The sequence below is a fragment of the Leucopleurus acutus genome, assembly GCF_964270905.1.
Source record: "Leucopleurus acutus genome assembly, chromosome: 16".
NCBI lineage: Eukaryota > Metazoa > Chordata > Mammalia > Artiodactyla > Delphinidae > Leucopleurus > Leucopleurus acutus.
Window position 1 is genome coordinate 75,344,391 of NC_139158.1, and position 26,687 is coordinate 75,371,077.

The window sequence follows — 26,687 nt, forward strand, 5'->3', positions numbered from 1 at the left end:
CTCCGGTGGGCTTCCTGGTTACTCTCAGAAAAGCATCCAAACTCTGCCCACATGATGGCAAGGCCCTGACACGATGAACTGCCCCTTCCTCATCTCCTATACCTTTCACTTATTCTGCTTTAGTCTCACCCACCATCTTCCCCTGCTTAAAAAAAACTGCCAGACTCCTGCCTGCCTCAGGGCCTTTGCACTTGCTGTTCCCACTGCCTAGAAACACCCTTCCCCAGCTCTTCACACAGCCTTTCTCTTTAGGTCTCAGCTCAAATATCACCTCCTCGGAGAAGTCTTCCCTGACCACCTCATCAAGACACCCCACACCCACACAAACCATCCCCATCTTTCCGTTTTACTTCCTTTTTAGCACTTATCGCTGGATTTGTATACTATTTACAGATTTATTTATGTGTTTATCAACCATCTCCCTGAACCAGAATGTCACCTCTATGCTGATGGGGAGCTCTGTCTGATTCACAGCTCTACACCCGCCGCACCTGGAAGATGGTCCAAAGCACAGCAAGGCTCAATAATCTTTTGAACAAATAAAGGAATGAACCATCAAACAAGAAGGAATGTTCTGGGGTAAGCAGGAAGGTCTCAGTAAGAAAGAAGTGCTCAAAAGCCCAGAGGAAATGAGGCAAATCCAACGTGACTACCCAGAGGGGCAGAGGCTCAGCCAGAGCCCAGGTCCTGGTTCTCGGAGCAGAGTTTGGGCTCCATGCAGAGCTCCACCCACTGGAAGTCAGCAGGCCAGGGGAGAGCTGGGGATGTGGTCATTCTGTTCTCAATGAAAGCGGGTGGCAGCTGGCCAGAGTGGGGAGCTTATCAAAACCAGCTGTCCTGCCTCCAATTACAGGGCCAGAGGGGGGCAGGGCTATTTGTAGCTTTGCAGTGTTTGGCTAGCAAAGACCTGCCCTGTGTGTAGGCAGCAGTGTGTGCCGAGGCATTCAGGGAACCCCAGTGAGAGCCGGGGGTGGGGGCGTAGAAGAAATGGATCTATTCTGTGGAGCGGGAGCCCCGAGTGGGGAAGAGATGGTCCTGGCCTCCCCCAGGTCTCTTCTTGAAGTCCCAAAAATCAGAGGCAGAAAGCAAGCTGCCGGCAGCTGGGGGAGGTGAACAGATGTTGAGTGCCCACTCTCGGAAGCTGGAGACTCGGCCTCTGGCTGCCCACCAGCTGTCCCATCGGGGGCCACCTCTGGCACGGACCGGCAGCCCTGTGGGGGGTCCCAACAGGGACCACAGCAGGTCCCAAAAGGGGGACAGGAAGTTGCCCACAGCAGCTGCAAGGGCAGAAAAATGCAGCCCAGAGGACAGCAACTGTGACCCAGGTTTCTGCCCTGAGCTGAGTCTTGAGCCTTTTTGAGGATCAACTTACTGGGCAAATTTGGGCAAACTGCTGTCCCTCTCTGGGCCTCAGCCGGGTCCATCTGGCAAGGGGTTCATTCAGGGGTCTTCTGGATTTAGTCGGTAACTTTCAAATCATGTTGCGTCCTAAGCTGGGATCCAGCCTACAAAACCAGACAAAATTCACCTCTGATGCAGGGATCTTAAACTCTCATAAATGAGTAAAAGGGACCAGGTGGAAACTCTGCTGAACCAGCCAGCGTTTCTGAAGACGGCAGCCCCTCACTGCGGCCAACTGTGGCCGCATGGGAAGACTAAAGCATCTTACGACTTTGCAAGAGAAGCTGGAAACCCAGCATTTCCTGTGAAATCTCCCAACTGTTAAATGTTGATATTGAATCCAAAATGTTCTGAAAGCACCGTGTGGCCCAGGGAAAACACATCTGCGAACCACACTGTGTCAGTGGGGCGCCATGTGCTACCGCTGGGTGCAAGGAAATGTGTTACAGGCAGGAGGTCAGCATATACCAAGGCCCTGAGTAAGAAGGTTAGGGAACCAGCCATCTGCCAGTTGGTGGGGGTGGGGGCAAAGAGAAGCGAGATCCAGTCTTCCAGAAAGACCTAACCGGGAGCAGGGTGACGTACGCTGCGGACACAGGGAGCAGGTCAGCCTGCTTTGGCGGGGAGTCTGAGATTCAGGGAATGGGGGACTAGTTGAGAGTTAGCATGTGTCAGCTAACGGCAGCATCCTTCTTCCTTCCTGCCCCCCAGTATCGTGCACCCAGTAAACATGAATTTTAAGTGTCAAGTCCAAGGCTAGGCACAGGGGACACACAGGTACACCCTGGCAGTCTTCCCGGGGGAACCCCCAAGCTGAGATCCAATGTCTACTCATCCCCAATACAAGAATCCCATTTCTCTTGCCCGTCTCCTCCATGGCCTTGAGCTCCACAAGGGTAGGAACTGGGGGTTTTATGTTCATCCCTGTGACTCCACTGCCTGAGATGCTTCCGGGTGGTGTCTGCAGCAATGCCTGACAAATCATTATTGATCAGCTATTACGCGCTAATACTGTGTACCTGTGCCCACAGGTGGGTGAGACAGTGTGGTCTCTTGCACCTGGGTGCTCCCATTCTGGCAGAGTTCAATTAATGAATGACATCTAACTCTGTCTAGAGTATAACCAAAGGCCTTCTTCTTCCAGGAAGCCTTCCCTGACTGCCCTGCCAGACAGACCATCACACCTTGTGCCCTGAGTTCTTAAAGCTCTGACAGTGCCCTCATCCCAGGCCTGTATAATGAATTCATCCTCGCTCGCCTCACTCTCCCACGTAAACTCTTTCAATGGATTCCCAGAGCACCTGGGATAGAATCTGAACCCCTCACCCCTTACCTGCCTGATTTGGCCCCTGCTACCCACTGTGGCCTCATCTCGACACCCCCCAGCCACTCACTCCCTCCAGCCACGCTGGCCTCCTCGCTGTTCCTCAATTTACTCAAGGCTCATTGCAGCCTTGGGGCTTTCGCACCTGCTATTCCCTCTGCCAGGAATGTTGTTCCCCCAGATCTTCTCATGGTTGGCTCTTGCTTGTCATCCAGATCTTGGTTAAAATGTCACCTCCCCCAAGAGGCCCTTCCTGACCACCCTGGCTGAAACCACACCCCCTTTCCTCACCTCCTCACCTCAACCTACTTATTTCCTTAAAGAACTCATCAAGCCACTGAAATTCCCTTCCTTATTTGTATTTATCTAGTTTCTGATTCCCCTACTGGCCTGTTGTCTCCACGAGAGCAGGGGTTTCCTCTGTCCTGTTCACTGCTTGCACACAGTAAGGGCTCAATAAACAATGACTGGGATAGATGAAGGAATCAGTTTTGTCTCCCTAGAATCCGAGGATCCTAGAGGGCAAACGCCATGTTCCTGCCATGAAGCCTCCACAAAAATACACAGATTTCGTTCCTTGGTTTTTCTTCACGTGGCATCCATGAGCTTTGTCTCTGATGAGGGCAGAAACAGGCCACTCCTTAAGCTCCATCACATTTCCATCACTCTTGCCCACAATGTGCTGAGCATGTCACATGTGTTTTCTCTCTGTATCCTCCGAAAATCCGGCAAGGCAAACATTTCATTCTCTCTCATTAATTGGTCATTTACTGAGGCTCAGAGAGGTTAAGAAACTTACCCAAAGTCACACAGCTAGAAGGCAGGGGAAGCAGGACTTGAGTCCAAGTCTGATTCAAAGCCTAACCCTTGAAGGTTATAAAGATAAATCAGACACTTTTTGTATTCCTGGAGTCCCCCATCTAGTAGAGACAGGTAACGATCAAGGAAAAACCAAATGTGGTGAATAGAGATAAAAATGGATAAACGCAGCAGAGTGTGGTGAGAGAAAGTACTGGGTTCAAATCCCAGCCCCCAATTTGTGCCCATGTGACCTTGTGTAGGACCTTTTCCCTCTCTGTGCCTCAGTGTCCTCACCCTTAAAATGGGAACAATGGCAGTAAACTGCCTCACAGTGTCACACAAAGATTAAAAGGCACGGCCACATGGCAGCACCTGGAGCAGAGAAAGGCTCCGCGATTGTGTCTCTGTGGCTGCTGGTTCCTTCCACTGGAGGGGGCCCGGCTGCTCCTGGAGGAGGAGCTGGGCCCTGACCAGGAAGGAGGAGGACCACGAGCCCAGGGCTGTGTGCAGAGCAAAGCCACACAAGGAGAGTTTTTATCAGCACGATCTCCTGCAGGAAGTCTGGTCCTTGAGGGCCCAATGATTGCCAAACAAGCTTCAATCCTGGCCCTGTTTCAAATGGGCAGTAAAAGAAATCTCCCCTAATCCTTCCTGAGGAGACAGAACACCCTGCTGAAGCCCTAATCACAGACAGGTTAGCCCATCCAGCTGGACTAAACTCTCCAAAGGGTTTGGAAAGAGGCGGGGCGGGGGGGGAGCGGTGGAGGTCCTCTGACCCTGGGGGGGCCGGAAGCAAACCCCTCCTCGAGAGAAACCTCCTTTCTGCCCAGGGATTAGGAATTAGCTGATGGAGACCAGCCCGGCTGCCCCCTCCCTGCTTCCCACAGGTCTGGGGCCCACAGCCTCCCCTCCACAGACCCTCCCAGGGAACATGGAGCTGGGGTCAACTAACCCTGAGGGCAAAAGGGCAGCCTGACTCCAAGGCATCCAGGCCAACTCCAGGGGCCCAAACACCCCCAAAATCCCCTGCCTGCTGCCCCAAGCCATGACCAATCAGCTCCCCCTGGCCCCCTGCCCCCAGCTTCACACTGGCCTCCAGCTGCCCATCCAACATCTGTTCAATACGCGAACGTCTCCTGGGCATCTCGACCTTAACACGTGCAAACGGGCTCTGCATCTTCCCTCAGCTGGCTTCCAGATCACTGCACTCGCCAGCGTGCCTCCCACCCCTCTGCCCGCTCCCTCTCAGTCTCCTTTGCTGCTTCCTCCTCCGCCCCAGAGCCCAGTCTCTGCCTCATCCCTCTCTCTATCCATCCCCCTGCAGGATTTCATTCAGTCTCATGGCTTTGAAAACCATCTAAATGCCCACATCCCCTGCACTTAGGTCTCCAAGCCAGAACTTTTCTCCCCGGGTCAAGATTTCATATCCAACTAACAAGTCGACATCTCTGTCCGGGAGCCTGTCTCAGTATAGGCATCCAAGTGGAGCCTCTGGGCTCTACTCCCACCCTCTGAAACCTGCCTCTGTCTCCCCTTTCGCAGCAATCAGCACTCCAGCCCTTCCAGGTGCTCAGGATCCTTAATTCCCTTTTTCTCCACCCCATGAGCCAATGCTGTCACCTTCCACATGATCCAGAATGCAACTACGTGCCCCCATCTCCACGGTGACTACCCCAGTCCACGGCACCTCTCACCTGGTCTACGGCAATACAATAATTACAGCCGCTTTTACCCCAGGACTCTTCAAAATCTTTTGGGAAGCGGGTGGGGTGTAAGTTAATAAATTCTCAACAAAATCCCAGCCTCACAGGCAAGCTTCTCTCCCCACAAGCTCCGTGCGGTCAGGAGCCCTGGGCATTCTCCTACCCTCTCCAGAGCACCGACCACTAGGTCCAACACACAGTAGGGCCTGGAAACACCCTGATGGCTTCACAAGGAATGCATTTCTCCTGCTTCTCCCAATCCCCAGCCCCCTCCCCCAGGTGAATGAGATTTAAACGAGGGTTTAGGATCCAATCCCATCTCACCTGTGCTCTGATCCCTTGATCCTTGGTTATAAAATAGGGGTGGGGGGGGTAATAATGTTTTATTATTAGGAAATAACGTAATTCCCAGACAGAGAAATTGGAAGCCCTAAGTACTGAAACCATATGGACCTCCCCTTCCCCTTGTGTATCTCAGGAAGGGAGGCCTCACCAGACACCAACCCAGCCAACATCTTGATCTCAGACTTCTAGCCTCTAGAACTATGAGAAAATAAATTTCTATTGTTTAAGCTGCCATGACGGTGATACTTTGTTATGACAGTCCAAAAAGGCTAATTCAAAGGTCTACATTTGTTCTTCCAAAACCTTTGAAATCAACTCCCTGCATTAAATACCTTTCTGCTTGACATATCTATAGGGGCTTCTCTTTGCTTGAATGCTAGAGCAGCATTTTTCAATCCATGGTGGAAAACCCGCTCGCAGTTTGTGAAATCAATTTCATGCGTTTCACTCAGCACTATTTTTGAAATGAATGAAGAAATGAGTAGAATAGAATAGAATAGAACAGAATAGACAGGTATTTTCAGAGTGTAACAAGCACAGTAAATTTTGTGAAACTTTGGCTTCAGTCATATATTATGTGAATGTGTGTACCAGGTCACAATATAAAACTTACATTTTGCAGTGAGTTGTGGTCAAAACATTTGAAAGCCCTGATATGGGCACCCACTATCCTTGATCTCCAAGGACTGTTCCACAAGGATTCGAGGTGCCTTAGTGGCTCTGCCCATGGCGGAAGGGGCAGGGCTGGGAAAAGCCACGTGGCTGCAGAGGGTCTGCCCACCTCCAGCCTCCAGCCAAGACCCAGGGACACAGCGGAGGCCAGGATGGGGTCACTCACTTGCCAAGGAAGCACTTGGGGACGGTGCTCAGCTTTCTCCGACGGTCCTTGATCAGGTTCACCTTCTTGTTCATCATCATGTGGTAAAGCTTCTCCCCCTTCTCCGCGATCATGACGTACGCATCCCGTTCCATGCCCAGCTTCAGGCCTGCGGAGGGGACACGGTCAGCACCAGCGCTGGGGAGCAGAGCAGGCGGGCATGTGGTTCCTGAAAGCCTTTCCCCCGGCTGCCCCCAACTACCGCCACAGCCAGTGGTCACCCATAGAGCACTCCCTGCATGTTGGACACTGTTCTAGGCACCTGCCAGTGACCCCACACAAGACCTTGTAGAGGAGGGTGGGTAAGTCCCCCGTTTCACAGATTGCAAAGCTGAGGTCCAGAGAGGCTAAGTCCCAGGGTAATAAGCAGTCGACCCTTCAACCTGAGAATGGGTTTCCAAATTCTGAGGTTATCAGAAAACCTATTGAGACCTTCCTTCCAGGCCATGGATGGAAATTTCCCCGTTTCTCTAGACAATACACACAGAACTATGATCCCAATCACTGCCCCATATTTTCTACCTGGACCCCATCCAATCCTGACAATAAGAGTAGTGACAAATAATAATAGCAAATGCTTTTATAGTGCCTACTCTATGCCACTTGATCCTCACGGGAAACCTACAAGGCAAGTTCCATTATCCCCATTTTACAGCTGAAGAAACTGAGGTCCTTAGAAATTAAGTTCCTGTCCAAGGTTGCCCGTCTAGAAGTAGTGGAACCAGGATTTAGACCCTCAAGCTTGGCTCCAGATCTGTGCTCTTGACCACAGCATGTACCACGCCTGGAAACTCAGCCCTGAGCTCAGGGTTTGGGTGATACCCCGATTCTAACAACCAAGGCCTACTCAGGCCACACTCCACTCATGAGCACATACGTCCAGCACTGACCACAGCCATCCATTCTGACCACAAAGATACTGATCAGCCCCACCCAGGCCAGGCCACAGCCCTGACCCCCACCCCCAGTCCTGACCACACACCCAGCCCTGATCTGTGTCAGAAGTCATAAACCTGCCCCAGCAGGGGCTAAGTTCAGTTGTTTACCTGGCCTAATGGCATTTTAATAAATTTTGATGCAACATTTAAAATCAAGACATGTCACCTAAAAATCCTGATGTCTAACTTCTCAAAAAAAAAAAAAATTCAGAGGACCTGGCCATGCTGGGCCCATACTCATTCCTGAGAGATGATGGTGACTTGTACTTGGGTGGAAGCAGGGAGAGGACAGAAGTAGATGGACTTGGCATGTAAGTGGAAGGCAGAATTAAAGGGACTTGATCTACTGAGTTTGGGGAGTCGGCAGACATCAGGGTGACACGAACGGTTGCAATCTGAGCTCCTGGATGACTGAAGGAGCCACTTACTGAGACGGGAAGTCCAGGGAATGAGTGGGTTTGGGGCAGAAGACAGGGTGGAAATTAAGAATTCTGACTAGACATGGTAAGTGTGAGGTGTCCACGACACATCCAAGTAGGGATTTCAAGAGAACAGAATATAGATATGGAGGAAACCGGGCCTCTGTTTTCTCCTCTGTAAAGCTGGGCGGTAGGTACCATTGTTAGGATCATGAGTCAAATCTGCAAGTATTTATCATCAAATCCAAACCTCATTTAGCAGCATTACAACCCTCTGCGGCAGGAGCTTTATCCCCATTTACCAGGCCACATCACTGAGGCCTGGAAAGCGGAAGCAACTCACCCCCAAACACACCATGGCCTCCCCTTCCGAGCACGGTGGTCTCTGTACAGCAGTTCAGAGTTTCCCACCCCCAAACTGCACCCAACTATCACCCAGCTCTGCACTTCCTAACGCAGGGGCCTCAGAAGTGCCTGGGCCAAGCATTCATGACGACAGTTAGGGGCAGCCCCCGGGACCCTCCTCCCAAAGACTTGGTGAATGTCAAACAAAAAGAACCCCAGGTGAAGGGAGCAGAACCGTGGAGGGGACAGAGGCACGTAGGGAGCATCTTGACTACTAACCCTCAAGGGTGAAGGAAGCAAAGAATCTCAGGATGATCAACTACATTGGCATGACCTTGGGCAATTCCCTTCCATGGGGCCTCAGTTTCCCCATCTGTCTGGTGGGCTAAACCAGATGAGCTGAGATCCCACCAAGTTCTAACAGTCCCAGAGCTCTCTGCCCCTTCAAAGACCTGCTTTCTGTAGCTCTGACCTTTCTGGAAAGGATCCTACACCCCTCCCCTAGACACAGCTCACTCTACAGAAGGGACGAGGCTGCAGGAAGCCATATACGCCCCAGGGATCTGGGGAAGCCCCCAGCCACTCACTCTCGCGTTGCTCCCGCTCACGGATGATGGCATCCAGCCACTTCTGCTTCTCCTCCGCTGTCTTGGCCATGCAGACAAACCACTTGTTCTTGGCCGTGTTGTGGATCTTCCAGCCGTTGGTGACGGTGTAGCCGTTGCTGTGATAATCCGCTGGCAAGGGAAGGAGGCAAAGCGGGGTCAGCAAAAGCTCAGCCATACAACCCAACATTCATCATTATATGTTTACGAGTGAGGTCACAGGACCAGCCCTTCCTCCTCCAGAAGGACAGGGCGGCAGAGGCATCAATGGCATCAGGATTTGGGAGCTGAACTTACTATCCTCCAGATGCTCCCTCTCCTATCTATTCTCTGGTGGGCAACGAAGACCTCAAGCAAAGAGCCTCCCACCCCCTCGATTGCAAAGGGAGACACCTTATGCCTCCTTGCCCATCTCATTCTGGCACTTGGGCTACATAAAACCCTAGTGTAAGCCTGATGATGCCAAGTCACGGGCCCTTACGGAGTGTTGGCTGGGATGGGAATTGGCAAATCTCTCTGAAAACAGGCTGACGTTATCCAGGAATGTTGCAGCCAGCTATACCCTGAATCTGAGGAGGGGTCCACAGGTTTCGTGAGACTGCCAAAGGGGTCTGTGGCTCAAAACCAAGTCGGAACCCCTGTCCTGGACAAGCTCAAGGACAAAAACACCAAGAGGTGTACACACAAGAATACTCACAGGATCACTGTTTATAATGGTAAACGACAGAAACAACCCAAATGGCCCTCACAAAAGGAATGGGTAAACTGGGGACTATCTGTGCAAGAGAAAACTACACAGCAACGGAAACCGACAAGCTACAGAGAGCGACATGCAGAAACACGGATGACTCTCACCACCATGGGGCTGAGTGAAAGAAGCAAGATGCGAAAGAATATACAGTATACTTTATGACCATTTATACCATATAGAGAACAAACTAGTGGTTACCAGTGGGGAGAGGGAAGGGGGAAGGGACAAGATAGGGGTATGGGATTAAGAGATACAGACTACTACGTATAAAATAGATAAGCAACACGGATATATTGTACAGCACAGGGGAACACAGCCACTATTTTGTAGTAACTAAATGGAGTACAGTCTATACAAATATTGAATCACTATGTTGTACACCTGAAACTAATAGAATGTTGTAAATCAACTAAACCTCAATTTTAAAAAAAAAAAAAGAATCCACATTCTGGGCCAGTGCTACCCAGAAAAACACAGTGAGAAGCAATAATAATAAGAAATACATATATATAATTTTATATGTATTTGTAATCATATAACCATTTAAATAAGGTTCGAAAACAGAAATTTTAATTAAAATGTTTAGCAATGCATATTTAGGAGGTAAAAATATGTTTAAAAAGCAAGAAAATCATCATCACAAAATTCAGAGAGTGGTTACTTCTGGGGGAAGGAGGCACTGTGGGCAGGGAGGGGCGTGTGAGGGGCTTCTGGGGTGCAGGTAGCAGTTTATTTCTTAACCTGAATGGTGACCACCCAGGGGTTGGCTTTATGTGCATATGTTTTAGGCACTTCTCTGTGGACAGGTTATCCTTCCCGATCAAAGGAAAGCACTGGTGAACCGCAGCAGAGACTGTGCTGTAGAGCAGGGGGGCTGGGCTCGGGCAGGGCATGGGTGGGGACCTACCTGTCCCATCCTCCACGTTCTCCACCTCCATGACTTCAGTGTTGATTCGACCCCGGAAGATATACAGGGAGCCGTTGATGGATTTGGTCCTCTTGGTGGATTTTTTGCTCCCAGTGACCCTGAAAGACAGTGGGAAGTCAATGTCCCCTATGCCTCCTCTCCTTGGGGCTCAACCGTCTTCAACAGAGCAAAGGGAAGCAAGGCAGTAACACAGAAGGGCGCCCGGGGACAGGAGAAGTGCGGGAACCAGGTCAGAAGTATGGCATTTTGGTTGGTGGTTGGGTGACTTAAGCAAGTCACTTTTCCACTCTCAGCCACAGCCTCCTCATCTGGAAAATGGGTTAATAGCCTTGCTGACCTCCCAGAGCTACTTCTGAGCCAACAGGAGATGTGGATGTGAAACCAACAAGAAGCAACAGAAACCCACTCTTCTAGGCTAGAAAATGGGTAGAGACTCTCAGGGTGTCTAACAAACAGGAACTTCCTGAAATAAAACCAGAATGGAAAGGAACTTGGAGTAGGAAGTCCATCCATCCATCCACTTACATCTACCTACTCACCATTCATTCATTCATTCAGGTGAATTCTCTTGCTCACCCATTTAGTCACTCAACAAACAATCTGACCAGTGCTTCGTATGGGAAGGATACCAAGTTGGGACCAGGGGAGTCACTCACCCATGCATTCAACAGGCACTCAAGAAAATACCTGCTGGGCACCAAGCACTATTCTAGGTGCTAGGGCTGCAGCAGGGAACAAAACAAAGTCTCTGAGACTATACCTTCCAATACAGGAGGGCAGAAGGTACCCCAAAAGCCCTCCATCACGCCCCCTTCTGGTCACTACCCCCTGCAAGGGTAACCACTACCCTGACGTCTAAACTCATGGATTCACTTCACATACGTGGAATCGCACAGGGTGATGCTGATGGACATTTGGGTGCTTCCAGTTTGGTGCTGCTGGGAATGTTCTGGCACATGTCTTATGAAGAACATACGTGTGCATTTCCCCGGGTTATCTACCCAGGAGTTGAATTGCTCAGTTATAAGGAATGCATACGATCGGCTTTGGTAGATACTGCCAAGCCGTATCAATTCTCCCACCCCTAGCAGCATAGGGACATTCCAGTTGCTCCACATCCTCCACAACTGGTATTTAATTTCTCATTTGGGCCATTCTGGCAGCAGAAAGGAGTGTCTCTAATAAAGATTTCATCTGTATTTCCCTGATGAATAATGAGGCCGAGCACTTTTTCATGTTTATTGGCCAGCTGGTGTCTTCCACTTGTGAAATGACTGTCCCTTGACCATTCTTCTGTTGGGTTGTCTGTCTTTTTCTTAATGATTTATAGCAGGGCTCGGCAAATTTCGTCTGAAAAAGGGCCAGACAGTAAACATTTTCAATTGTGTGGGCCATATGGTCTCTGTTACAACTACTTAACTCAGCCCTTGAGGCATGAGAGCCTCCACAGACAACACAAAAATGAATGGGCATGGCTGTGTGCCAATAAAACTTTATTTATAAAAATAGGCAGAGGGCCAAATTTGGCCTATATATTTTGGATATGAGTCCTTTGCAAAGTGGATTGCAAAGATCTTCTCCTCCTCTGTGGCTTGCCTTTTTACTCTCATCTTGGTGTCTTTTGATGAACGGAAGTTCTTAATTTTAAGGCAGTCTGATAAATCTATTTTTCCTTTATAATTATACTTTCTGTCCAATTTAAGAAATCTTTGCTTACCCCCAGATCATGAAGATAGCCTCCTATGCCTTCTTCTAGAAGCTTTATTGTTTTATCTTTCACAGTGAAATCAATAATCCATCTGAGGATGACTTCTGTATACTGTGTGAAGTAAGGGTTCAAGACTCATTTTTCCCACTGGATATCAAACTGACCAAGCACCATTTATTGCACCTCATTGGTGCTTCTGTTGAAATTCAAATGACTGCTTACATGTACGTCTGCTTCTGGACTCACTACTCCATTCCATTAATCTTTCTGTCTGTTTTTACACCAATACTAGGTTGTCTTAATTACTACAGCTTTATAGTGAGCCGTGGTGTCAGTAATAAAAGTCCTCCAGCTTTGTTCTTCTTCAAAACTGTCTTTAGCTATTTTTGTCTCTTTCTGTTTCCACGTAAATTTTAAAATCATTTACGTACATATACACACAACCTCCCTCCTGGAATTTTTATCATAATTACATTGAGGTTCTGACCAATGTTTGATGAGAGAATGCAAAGCACTTGCTGGTGATGGGGGGTGAGGCAGGTCAGAATCAAGGACAACTAAGATTCTGGCCTGAGATCCTAGGTAAATGATGGTGCCATTTACTGGGAATGACGACGACTCAAGGAGGAAAAGGTTTGGAGCAGGAGTTACAATGAAAATGAAGAGTCTTGTTTTAGACCCAAGTTAAGGGTAAGCTGTCTGTGACACACCCAAGGGAAGATACAGATTTAGATTTCTTCTACCTTACATACCATGTGCCAGGCATCATTCTAACCACGTTACATGTTTTATCTTAATCTATAAAAAACACCTCATGAGACGGAGACTGCTTTCATCCCCATTAAACAGACAGGAAAACAGAGGCACAAAGAGCTGACATAACTTGCCCAAGGTCACACAGCTTGCAAGCAGCAGCGTCTCTGAGTCTTTAACCACTACACGCTGCTGACGCCTCTAAGATGTTAAACAAGCAGTCGAGATACATGAGACTTAGCTCTTCTGTGTCTCAGTTTCGCCTTCTGAAGAATGGGGAGGTGCGTTTTTAAAAACTCTCCCTTCCACTTCTGACATCCAAGGAGCCTCTGCTTTTGAATCAGACCAGAAGCATTCCGAGTCAGAGACCTCCCCTGACCCACAACCCGGAGAGGCAGTGCCTGGCATGGCCCAGGCAAAGACACAACCGTAGACAGACACCTACCAGCGTCAGGCGTTTCCTGTGACTACATCAGAGCCACGCTGCGAGTTCCATCCACCAATGCCCAATCCCTCTGAGACCTCTCGGAGCCCAGCCCTCTGGCTCCTGACCCAGAGCAGGGGCGGAGGCCGCAGCCAGGTTCTCCCAGGCGACAGATGTGCCCTCTCCTTCTAGCCAGCCCAGCTCATTTGCAGGCCTGAGACAGGAAACGGCCTTACAAGAGTGCGTGCGCCCTAGACGACCCACTGGGTGTCCAGTACAATCGGCATCAGCTGCTACTGCTCCAGTGGAGGAAGGGCCCACGACAGGGTGACTGAAGGCTGAGCAAACGTGGCCCAGGCTGGGAGGTCACAGAGGCCTGAAGGGACACTCTGCTTTCTAAACCCCAGTGTTCTGGGACAAGTGCCTGCTTCAGACAGCCCACGGCGGGTAGGGGGGAAGGGCTAGGGGTGGACGCTGGCAGTGGCCTTGGCATTGTCGAAGAAGGACTCTCAGGATGACTCCAGTGAGAACAGGCAGGAAGCAAGGAGGAAGGAGAAGGGGGCATTGATGGGGGCATAGGAGGACATGAGACAGATGCAGACAGACTAACGGGAATAAAATATCAAATGAGAAAGAGACACACTGACCCAGTCACTCAGAGATGGTGAAAGAGGGAGATGGAGGCCTTTGACCAGAAGTCCCAGAACAGGGAAGAAAGGGGGGAAGGGGAGGGGCCTGTGGCTAAAGCACCTACTATGTGCCAGGTGCTGCACCCGTGGGATCGCACCGAATAGGAACACATCACATGTGGAGGTAAGTTAACAGTAATGGCAGCTACTCCTTATTCTGGGCACTTACTATGTGCCAGGCACACTTAACATGTTTGCCCTTGTACACGGTACAAGATACATGATAATTCATCCTAGTTTACAGATGAGGAAACTGAAGCAAAGAGAGGCAAAGTCACAGAGCTAGAGAAATGGCTGAGCAGGGATTCAACAGTTGCTCTTAAGCAAACACTACTGTAAGAAGGGGTTTATCAACCTCATTTTACAGAAGAGAAAACTGAGGCTCAGAGAGGTCAGGCTGGAGGAGGAAGACAATGAGAAGCTTCCCCACACTCACACGGAAAGCCCTCATTCATCCTGTGGAAAGGTTCCTCACCACCACCTTAGGAGGCCAGCAGAATCAGACAAGGAAAACGAGGCTCAGACAGACAGGAAGTGACAAGCCCAGAGCCACAATGGAAGTTGGAGGTGATGCTGACAGTAGGACCCAGGATCTGGACCTCCCCTCAGCCCTAACTTTTGCTAGATAAAAGAGTAAAGAAGCCTCTGGAAAGTCACCATTTCACCCCTAAAACAAAATAACAGGAAGCTTAATTCAAAAAGGGCTGCACTGGTCAGTTGTCCTCTACCTCCTCAGCGAGAAAACTGAAAGGCAAGAATTCTCTTGGTCCACCAATCTACCCACCCACTCATGCATCCAACCATCCACTCGTGCCCCTACCCCTCTGTCTCCTAACTTTCCGTCTCTCCAATCATTCATCCACCTATCCATCAACTCAACCATCCTATCAACCAACCTCCCGTACCAGAGTCCAACCACCCTGGCAACTATCAACTAATCATCCTTCAACACACCCATCCAACTGATCATCCCTCCACTAATCTCCAAACCTCCACCACCCACTCAGCCTCCCAAGTTTATGACCATCCAACCATCCATCTATCTACCCATTCACTCAACAAACCATACATAAAGACCCCAACACACCTTTCATTTAAATACACCTCTCCTAGGGACTTCCACGGTAGTGCAGTGGTTAAGACTCTGCACTCCCAATGCAGGGGGCCTGGGTTCAATCCCTGGTCAGGGAACTAGATCCCACAACTAAGGAGCCCACGAGCCATAACTAAGACCTGGCACAACCAAATAGAAATAAATAAATATTTAAATAAATAAATAAATATAACCTCTGCCGGCTCATCGTGTCTTCATTTCCATTTCTCCAACTACCCAAACATTCACAGATTCCCCCAACTTTCTATCTATCCCTCCATCCAGTCATCTCCTAAACCTCCAACCACTTGACTGCTCACTCATTCATCTACTCGTTCATCCATCCACGAATCAATTCATACACACATAGACAATCACTCCCATTCATCTCCCAAACCTGCAACTACCCATCTATCCCTCCTCCCATTTGCCCACACATCCAACCACACATACATCCGCATCAGTCTACCACTCATCCACCCAGCCATTCACGCTACAAAGTTTAAGAAGCTCCAGTGAAAGACACAAAGATGACAAAGATACTATCTTTCCCTCAAAAAACTTAACAGGAGAGGACTTCCCTCCCCTCAAACCATCTACCTTTGGATCTTAGAATCACAGGACTCTGGTGGCACAAAGACTCTCCAAACTTCCATGATCGTCTCGACCTACACTGTCCACTGTGGCAGCCACAAGCCACAGGCGGCTACTGAACACTTAAAAGGTGCCTAGTACAAATTGAGATGTGCCAGAAGTGTAACATACAGACTAGATTTTGAAGCTTTAGTGTAAATTTTTAAAAAGAATGCAAAATACCTATTTAATAAATTTTTAAGTTAAGTTGAAATAATAATATTTCGGCACATATTGGGGTAAATGAAATGTTATTTAAATTCATTCCACCTATTTCTTTTGCTCTTTGTAACGTGATAACCAGAAAATTTTAAATAACCTATGTTCTTGAATAGTGCTGATCTAGAACAAATCCCTGAACTCAGAAGAGAAAAGGGAGGCCTAGAGAGGGAAGTGACAAGCCTATGTCAAGAGTTCAACCCAATCCCAGCCTCCCGGCCCACCCGGGCAGCCCTGTCCCAGTCTCCCAGCAACTCACCTGGATTTCCGCTTGCAATAGACAAGGAGGTTGTCAAAGAGGAAGAAGGCTCTCTCCTGGATATTGCCGGCGGAGATTTTTAACAAAGTCCCTTGCAGGAGGAGCTGGGTGCAGATGTCCGTGAGGTTGGAGCCCTGGGAGAGCGATGGGGGGGTTGCGGTGCATGAGCTGGCAAATGCAGGAGCTCCCCTGGGAATGCCCCCCTTCCTTCCCACAGACAGAACCTGCCCCTGCCTCCCCCGCACCCCCAAAATCTCAATGCACCACTGGAGGCACATCTGTGAGCAGACAGAAACCCAACACAGCCTGATCGATGGCTTCCCTCTGGTGAGTGTGCCAGAACAACGCTGGCAGGAGCACACACAGATGACCATTTCGCAGAACAGGGGCTTGGGGCTCAGCGAGGTGAAAGGACTCACTCAGCTCACACGGCCCTAGTTGACATCTGGTTTTGTTATGGCTTTTGTTTGGTTGGGTTTTTGCCTCTCTCCTCCCCCCCTTATTTATTTGTGTCTTGACTTGCTACTTTATCTCCTCCACAAGAATGCCACTTCCAAAGGACAGGAAGCGTTATCAAGCATCTATCAAGCATTTGCCATGGTATTCCCAGCACCTACTACACTCTCTGGCACACAGTAGGTGCTCAATAAATGCTTGCAGAACAGGTGACCAATGCAATGTGAGTTCCACCAGGGGCAGAGGATTCTGAGAGCACCCTCTCTAGCTCAGGATGTGAGAATAGATGGGAACAGTTCCCAAATTCTACCTGGTCATCTATGCTAAATGACCAAGATGTTAGGTGTGCATGACATTCACTGAACCTCCATGGGGTTCAGGGCGATGTGGTCAGGAAAGGCACCGGGGAGGAGCAAGACGGGCCTGGGAGGATGGCGAAGATAAAGAGGCTGAGGATAGGGATAGGCAAGGTCCCTGCTGGGAGGAGTCCTCAGAGCTAGGGACCACACAGGTCCATCTGGAACTCTGGGGGGACCAAGGCAGGGGCAGAGAGATCCCAAAGTGCTAACAGAGAGGAAGCTGGAAAGAGACCTTGGAGGGCACAGAATGCCGGCTAAGGAAGCCCCCGGAGGGTCCCCAAATCCGCGCTCCTCTTCCGTCATAGGCATGGAGTTTCAGCTGGCACATGGCTGCCCAACCACAGACTCCACTTCCCAGCATCCCTTGTGCCAGGCGTGGTCATGTGACCACATTATGGCCAGTATGCCTCACTTCTACATCATTTCCTTGAGAAAACTGCCTCCCTCCCTTTCCTCTCTTCCCTCCTCTTGCCATAGGCTGGAAGACGGCCACGGTAGTGGAATACAACGCAGCAAAGGACAGAGGAAGGCGTTGGAAGGGACCAGGGTCCGAATGGAGCAGAGGTGCCCCACCCCAAGCCTGCATCACTACTGAGAAATAAACTTTTATCTCATTTAAGACACTGAAGTCTCTCTTTCTTACAGCCGCCAACTTTAAATACTTGATGTACTTTTAAATACATCAAGATAAGGTTGGAGGCCCCATCCACAGGTGGGCAAGGGGGTGCCTCTGACATTTAGGCCCAGGGGATATTATGCAAAAGTGGTATTTTAGGGGAAATTCATTTCACCAACCTGCAGATCACAACAAAGAGACGTGATGCTACCTCTGCCTGGAAAGGAACTTGGGGAGGAAAGAAGGAGAATTCTTCATAGAATCTCCTTCCCCAGACACTCAACGCCCAGAACTGACAAGGAGTTCATACCCCAGAAAGATCTGCTGACTCAATTATTTCTGATACCCAGTATGGGAAACTGGTTTTGGCAACTCAGAAATCAGGCTGTTTTCTAACTGCCCACTGCAGTCTCCCCAACTGCCGTCAAAGTCAGTTTGCTCTGTGCCCACGGGCCGGCTAGAAGCAGCAAATCCATTTGCCCAATGGTGCCAGAGACCCTCTCTGGGGCCCACTCGGGGTCCTGGGGAACCAGCTTCTTTGCAATCAAGAGCTGTGCAGCCCAGGACAGAAGCACACACCCGTTAACAGAAATCACAGCCTGGACGCTTGCGTGCCACAGGCAGATGTGTGATGCCCACAGCACAGCGACCCAGCGAGGTAGCACCCCTGCTGCCCTGGGGCTAGGGGATGAAGAGCCCCTGGGAGCCCCAGCATCCTTGCAAACAGGGAGAGTGTGATTCCCTGGTAGAAAAGACTCCATCAGTGGCCCATGGGCCAGCTCAGAGCACAGAGCAACTCGACAGTTCCTTCGAGACCATGTGCTTCCTGTCTCCTCCACCTCACTCATGTCCACCCACCAGCCCTTCCAGGCTCCAAAGGGAGATTTTGGCTGCTTGTACAGTAAGTCTCCTACATACGAACCTTCAAGTTGCGAACTTTCAAAGATGTGAACATGTGTTTGCATGTCCAATCACATAACTTAGTTTTCGTGTCTGGCGTTATCTGTAAAAGTTGGGTACCGGGCTTCCCTGGTGGCGCAGTGGTTAGGAATCCGCCTGCCAATGCAGGGGACACGGGTTCAAGCCCTGGTCCGGGAAGATCCCACATGCCGCGGAGCAACTAAGCCCGTGCGCCACAACTACTGAGCCTGTGCTCAGAGCCCGTAAGCCACAACTGCTGAGCCTGCGTGCCACAACTACTGAGCCTGCGCTCTAGAGCCCGTGCTCCGCAACACGAGAAGCCACCGCAATGAGAAGCCCGCGCACCACAAGGAAGAGTAGCCCCCATTCTCTGCAACTAGAGAAAGCCCGCACGCGGCAATTAAGACCCAACGCAGTCAAAAATAAATAAGTTAAAAAAAAAAAAAGTTGGGTACCTAGGCTAACTTTGTTGGACTCGTGAACAAACTGGACTAACAAACACACTCTTGGAATGGAACTCGTTCGTATGTACTGTATATGAACCTAGTACCTGGCCCAGCTGTAAGGCCCAAGAGCCTGGAGGTCACACAGACCTAGACCAATGTCAGGGGACGGCAGAGAAGAAGCACACCCAGCCTGGGAAGCTGCCTCCCTGGCCTTGGCCAAGGACCACCCAGCAAACTGCATCTGAAATGCCAAGGACTCTATGGAGGGAGGTCCCTTCCATCCCAGGCCTGCTAAGAAGCCCAGCTGACACTCGGTTTCCCCGGAATCCTTGAACCCAGGTCAGGGGTGGCGCTAAGGATCAGATACACAGGGAAGAGGCTGCGCACCACGGTGTCCGCCAGTCAGGGCTGGAGTCCTCTTTCAGACGGTGCAGAACTGAAGTGGTGACACTCAGAGAAGACGACAAAAGCTAACACAGGCACAGGGCTCACCACCCACCAACCCCAGTTCTAAGGATCTTACAAAACTCCGTTAACCCTTACAACTCTCATTTTACAGAGGAGGAAGCTGAGGCACAGGGCAGTGAAGTGACTTGTTCAAGGTCACAGGCATGGTCAGTGAGTGAGCTGGGACCTGAACCCAGACAGGTGGTCCCACCATCCTATCCACTCACCTCTACTACCCTGTGCTGCCTCCTAGAAGGTAACCTGAAGGTTTTTTTACGCAGCTGTTGGTCTAGAGCAGGGGTCTTCAAAGGGGCGAGAGCACAAGGCATCCCAGGGAGGGTGGGGAGAACATACAAGAACTTCTGGTTATGGTCCTTGTTTTTAATGGTCTTATGTTTCCTCACCCCTATTTCCTTCTGTCCCTCGTGGGTGAGTGCAGTTGATGGTCTCTTAAAGCAGGGCTTCCAGAGCCAGCAAGAGTGGTGTGTTCTATTTCTTTCTTATTAAGAACATGCACTTCTTTTTATGACCGTGAGCTTCTCACGAATGTCTGCGGGGCCCAACGTCCGGAGTGTCCCTCTGCAGGAGGGTCAGCCCACACTGGTATGAGCCCTAGGCAAAGTTGCATGATGTTTTCTCATCTAAAAAAAATGAAGAAAGAAATCCTGCTTTGCTGCCACGGCTCCTCCTGACGTTTATTGAGCGCTTACTCTGATCTGATAAAGAAAGCACCGTTCTGAGCGCTTTGCATGTATCCACTCCCTGAATCCTCAAGTGACCCATGGGGCATCCTGCCATTAGCCAGACTGCACAGATGAGGAAACTGAGGCAAAGGTACCCCACCAAGCAGAGGGGGTGGGCTCATACACTCACATCCACAGTATTGCGACATACTCCCATTTACTTGTGCTCAGTAAAATGGATTTATGGATTAACTTATCCGGTTTTAACTAAACCAGTCCCACAACTAAAAAGGACAATTGGCTTACAGAGGATCAGGCCAAAAAAAAAAAAACAACCCGGAGATTGGAGATCAAACTAATGATGCAAGCCCAAGTGCACAGCAAGAAAGTGGCCAAGAAAAGACTCCCCCTCCTCCAGAAATAAGTCCCTTGTCAGCCATATTCCAAGAGAGATGACAGCCCTCTAATCAGATTGGCAAGAGGTCAAACAAAAAGATTAGAAAGCGGGCTTCCCTGGTGGCGCAGTGGTTGGGAGTCCGCCTGCCGATGCGGGGGACGTGGGTTCGTGCCCCGGCCTGGGAGGATCCCACATGCCGCGGAGCAGCTGGGCCCGTGAGCCATGGCCGCTGGGCCTGCGTGTCTGGAACCTGTGCTCCGCAACGGGAGAGGCCACAACAGTGAGAGACCCGCGTACCGCAAAAAAAAAAAAAAAAGATTAGAAAAGATCAAGGAGAGAATCAGAAATCAGGATTTGCAACCACCATCGTTCACTGTGAACTACACCTGTAAGTCACACTGTCCCCTGAGGTTCTAACTACTGAGGGCATGAAGCTATTACAAGCAGCTTCACTGTTAAACATTATTTTTTCTAGCTAGAATGTATTATTTTCCCAAGTCATCTTGAGGATTAAACTTAAAAACCTTTCTACTATACAGAAAACCATTTCACATTTTCCGAAGAACATTCATGTTCTACCCTTCGCTTGACCCTCACAACGACGCCAGGAGATAACTTCAGAGATGTTATTTCTGAAATTAGACAAGTAGGGGAAAATGAGGCCAGGAGAGTAGGACAAACTTGTATAAGGCAGGATAATCTGTAAGTTAAAAGGCTGGGGGCTTCCCTGGTGGCACAGTGGTTAACAATCCGCCTACCAATGCAGGGGACACAGGTTCGAGCCCTGGTCCGGGAAGATCTCACATGCCACGGAGCAACTAAGCCTGTGCGCCACAACTACTGAGCCTGCGCTCTAGAGACTGCAAGCTCCAACTACTGAGCCCATGCGCCACAACTACTGAAGCCCGCGTGCCTCGAATCTGTGCTCTACAACAACAGAAGCCACTGAAATGAGAAGCCCGTGCACCACGACAAAGAGTAGCCCCTGCTCGCCGCAACTAGAGAAAGCCCACGTGCAGCAACGAAGACCCAATGCAGCCAAAAATAAATTAATTAATTAAATAAATTTAAAAAAAAAAAAGGCTGGGCACCAAAGCCAAGACCCTGCACGTCAGTTTTCTCATCTGTAAAATAGGGATAACAACTGCCCTCTCTTCTAGCGTTGAAAATGTGTAATAGGTGCTCAGTAAATTGTCAGCAATTCTTATTCTACGTCACTTTATTTCCTACTTTACCCAGCAACAGAGATCAAAACAAGGGCCACTCTCAAACTGCAGATAGTTCAGGGTCAACAAGGACCCCAAAGACCCTTAGTTCCTATTTCCCTAGGCCCTTACCAGGAGGCATCTGGAAATCACTTCTGCTCTGGCTGCCAAATCGCTTGCTTAATACTCTCTCCATAGGGGCTCACGTGAGAAATTTCCCTTCTAGCTGGATGCCAGGAAACTCTCTGTCACCCAGAAGAACTGCTCAGCTTGTTCCTTTTTTGACAATGAATGTTGAGTAACTTCGGTGTCCTGCTCTTTTTACCTTGGCTGCCAGGAAGCTCAAAGCCCAAACAGGCAGACGTTTAAACGTGTCTACTCTATGTGCTCTTTAGGTCAGCATATTTGCCGAAAGTGACGCACTTCTGGCCAATGAGTTGGAAAGGTCTTCTGGGAAAGGTTTTCCTCCACTAGGGAGGAGAGCTCCCCCTCACTGCCCTGGCCGAGCCCCTGTCTCCTCCTGCTTTGGAACACATGATGCCTGGAGCTGCTGCCATCATGGAACCATAGAGGGGAAGGCTGAGAGGATCACAAGAAACCAAATCAGAGCTCTGACATCGTGAAGGTGAAATGTGATTCCTCAGAGGACACATCCTGACACAATTTTCAGGTGTAGGAACAGAAACCAAGCTATGCATTTTAAGCAGAAAGAAATGAGGGCCTTATCCAATCCTTGGAGGGGTTAGAAGAGCCTAGAATCACAGCTGCCAGAAAAACCAAGAACACTGTAGAACTGGCCCTCCAGGGAAGCCAGTTCTCCTCCAGGAGAATCAGACCACCACCTGCCCGAGCTGATATTCTAGGGAAATGCTGCCCAAGCTGCTTCCAGGCCCTCAGAAGCTGCTGCCTCAACTCTCAGCTACAAAGCCACCCCATCCTGCTAGATACACACCACCAACAACACAATGGATGCCCTTCCTCTTGACACTCAGAAGCTGGAAACCGGGCCCTCTGCAAATGCTATCACAGAAAGTCAAACACAACCACGGCTGTGCTTTGCTGCACCAACAGCACAAGGGTGGCCTCCGTCCCACTCCTGCTTTCCGAATCTCGAGCAGCTGGATCTTATCTTGGCCAATCGTATCCCAAACCTGAGCTACAAAGGAGTCTGAGAAATGCAACTATTTGTTCTCCAGCCGGGCGGGAAGGCCAGGCAGAGGAGAGTGGGTACACGAGAAACACTAATCCACAACACCCACCTCCTCCAGAGCACAGGTCCTTCCCCTTTGCAGCCATACCCTCAACCTCACAGCTATACAGTCTCATTTAGGACTCCCCAACACAGGGAGATGAAGTGGAAATCCCAAATGCAGCCAGTGCTAGAACATCCAAAGGGTCTAAGGCAGATGATTCAGAGAACGATCTGCGTCCAAGAGTCGTTCCTCCTTAGTCTTCATCTCCCATTCCAGCTGTACTTACTCGGATATTGACTTTTTTATTGATTCAGATTTTCCCATTTCATTCTACAGATTTTTTAGGACAGCTCTAATAATTTAAGGAAGACACAACAGAAGATCTCAAGAATCCCATCCCTTAATAATCATCTTCATAGTAATATCCATACCTATCACTTATTGAGTACCGACTATATGCAGGTATAGATAAGGAAACCGAAGTTCAGAGAAGTTAAGACATTTGCCTACAGTCACCCAGTAAGGGAGTGTCAAAGCCAGAATTCTATCCTGGAGTGAACCCTTAAAAGCTACCCTTGACCTTGGCATCAAAAGCTCAAGGGACACCAGGCAGACAGGCAACATGTGAAGGAGAGTGACTGGGGAGTGGTGGGGATGGAGGAAAACTAGAGGCTCCAGAGGCTGCTGCCATGGAAAAGGGGGGCTCAGTGTTAGCAATTTTTTAAGAGAAACTTTAAATCTAGACTTTTATGTGGACCTAATTGAAAAATAATTAAACTTTTTTTTTTTTTTTGCAAACACCATGGAGGCCAAACAAAATATGCTACAGGCCAAATCTGGTGCCCAGACCACAGTCTGAACCCAAGTTGTGCACCCTCCGGGCCCATCCCCAGCCCAGAAGGTTCCTCCTGCCCCAGACACACCTCCCAGCCTTCGATGTGCGACTGCAGCTGCTCCAGGGCCTCCAGCTTCTCCATCTGCCTCTTGGTCTCGTTGATGTTGGAACAGACGGTCTTCATGGCCTGCAGGGCGCTCTGGACCGCGGGGTGGTCGGGGTGCTTGCCGGGGGTCCTCTTGGCTAGTTCCTAGGGTAGAGGAGAGGGCAGGAATGAGGGACATCAACCCAGAAGGCACCAAACAGCCTCCAGGACACCCAGGCCTGAACCAAGTCCCAGCTCTACTCTGGACAAAAGGTGTGATCTGGAGCTGGAGAACATCACTCATTCACTCATTCATTCATTCATTTAATAAATGTCCCCTGAGCAGCTCCTCTACAACAGGCAGCGTTCTGGAGTCTGTGGACAAATTTGTTAATAAAACAGAAAAATTCCTCATCTGGTGGCTATTACATTCTAATAAAGGAGGTGGGCCAAAATTAAGAAAAATCAGTGACAAATATTACAAGGACACATCAGAATGAGGGGCTAGAAGGTCTTGGGAAAGGAGATGTTCTTTCAAATAGGGAGGTCAAGGAAGCCCCTCTGAGGGGGTGACATCTGAACAGGGAGTCTGGATAAAGCAAGGGAGAGAGTCCTGCAAAAATCTGGGGGAAGGGCATGCCTGGTAACAGGAACAGCAAACGCAAAGGGGCATGGTGGGAGTGTATGGGGTCTGTAAGGGAAACAGCCAGGAGGCAGTGTGGCTGGAGGAGAGTAAATGCGAGAGAGAAGGAGAAAGAAAGAGACAGAGACAGAGACCAGTTGGCCAGAGAGGTGGCCATAGACACTGCCTCTCCCTAGCCCCCAGTTTTTCTCATCTGTAAAATGGGTATAAAGAACCCCTTGCCTTCACAGGGACGTGGAGGAAACATGTAAAGAGGACAAAGGCGCCAGTCGGGGGCTTAATCCGCAAGCCCCTCCCCCACTGTTTCTCACTCTCATCTCGCACCTCACCACCGGCACAGGCTGGGACACTCTAAAGGTCAGGCTGGTCTTAGTCAAAGGGGTTCAGCCCCATAGTAAGTGTGATGAGAAAGGAACTGAGACAGCAGAGACCAGCTGGGTCTCAAGATATCAGGGAAGATTTTCAGGCCGCGTCACTCAACCGACGCGCCGGCAGAGATAAGTTTCTCTAATCATCCTGCTCTGACATGCTCAGATGTTCCAGTATCTCTCCATCTCTCTGCTCCCTCAAAAATCACAGACATGACACTCCAGTGGGCTGGTTCCCAGTACAGTCCCACATGGGTTCCAGGGCTAGCTCCGCCCCTGGGCGGCTGGGTGACCTCGGGCCAGATGCCCTCCATGCCCAGCCTCAGGTTCATCGACTGAAAACCAGTGATGTGGGGGAGGATGGTGACGATGAGCCTTTACTCTGTGCCTGGGAGGTAGGTTCTGTTATTATCCGTTTAACAGAGGAGGAGATGCAGCCTCAGCGGCATGGTCCAAAGGCTCCAAGAAGTAGGAGGAGGAACGTGGGTTTGAACCCGGCCATCTGGTTCCGCTCATGGTCATGGCGAGGGGTAAATCAGACACTGCAGGAAAAGCAGCTCTGGGGGAAAGTACAGCCTCAGAGCACACTCAGTCTACGCTGACCATTATCAGTCCTGCTTCCGTAGGATGGTACACGTTAGCAGGGCCCGCAGGCCGCAATGGGCCAGGCAGGTGTTGTTCTGAGAACGCCCTGCGGAGCACCAGCTCCAAAAATAGGTCTTCTCTAGTCACTTCATTTCTTCTCTGCCTGAACGTGAACAGCCTCTTTTCTGCAAAGAGGATCCGAATGGCCCAAGGACCAGATGTTCTGTAACATCAGGACCCTGTGGGTTTGCTGAGCACCTGCCTTGGGCCCAGGGACAGACCAGAAAGGAAGCAAGGGGTGGGGAAGGATGGAGCCCTCTCTCTGGAGGCAACAGAGCTGGGAAAGGTGCTCCCAGGGAAGGGGGAGGGAGGGATGGAGGGAGGAAGGAAGGGAGGAAGTGGGGTGGGGGCACAAACAACAGCCCCAAGGGGTGAAAGCGCTCATGATAAATCAGAGAAGGGGAAGGACAGTGTGGCCGGAAAGGCTTCAAGGAGGAAGTAAGACAGAGGCAGGCCGGTCACTGAGGGCTGAGCTTTTTGTACAAAGGGGACGTATTTCCATTCACTCCTCACTCAACAAACACAGACTGAGCAACAGGTATGTACCAGAGCACCGGGGTCTGGACAGAGACTGAGACGGCCCTCAGGGAGCTCACAGTCCAGAGAACAGTCCAGAAGCTGAGTATTACCACTAACAGTAATAATAAGAGTTAGCATTTCGTGAGTGCTTGCACTCTTTCTGAGCTCACTCAATCCTCACATCAACCCTATGAGGTAGTTATTATTATCCTCATTTGACGGATTTGAGAACTGAGGCACAGAGAGGTCAGGTCATCTGCCTGGGGTCACGGAGCAGACTTGAGCCTAACCAGTCTGGCTCTGAGGTTAGTGCTCTGAACATCTATACTATTTATAACCTTTCAGATAGTTAAATAGGAATACTTTCCTCTCTGGTAAATATAATTTATATTATTGATTAAGTGCTAGGTGAAACATCAGGCAAGTGAAGGGACAGACAGTGAGGGAGGTGCACTGGTCTGAGAAGGTCTCTCTGAGGAGAAGGGCCTCAGGGTGGAGACCTGAATGAAGTAAGGGCACAGGCTATACAAACATCTGTGGGAACAGCACTCCAGGCAAGAGAAGAGCACAAGCAAAGGCCCTGAGGCAGTGAGAAACAGCAAGGAGGCCAGGGAAGCCGCAGCAGAGTGAGCAAGGAGAAGGATGGGTGCTGAG

The 26,687-nt window shown here is 49.9% G+C and overlaps 1 protein-coding gene across 1 annotated transcript in view; it reads right to left on the bottom strand.

Moving 5' to 3' along the window:
- PREX1 (phosphatidylinositol-3,4,5-trisphosphate dependent Rac exchange factor 1) overlaps positions 1–26,687 on the bottom strand; it is a 197,231-nt gene that overhangs the window by 52,735 nt on the left and 117,809 nt on the right. The window contains exons 6-10 of the mRNA XM_082858089.1: positions 23,862–24,023; positions 16,216–16,349; positions 10,417–10,535; positions 8,741–8,890; positions 6,413–6,560 (exon numbers count right to left, since the gene is read on the bottom strand). Coding sequence (XP_082714215.1) covers positions 6,413–6,560; positions 8,741–8,890; positions 10,417–10,535; positions 16,216–16,349; positions 23,862–24,023 — 713 coding nt within the window. The remainder of the gene's footprint in view (positions 1–6,412; positions 6,561–8,740; positions 8,891–10,416; positions 10,536–16,215; positions 16,350–23,861; positions 24,024–26,687) is intronic.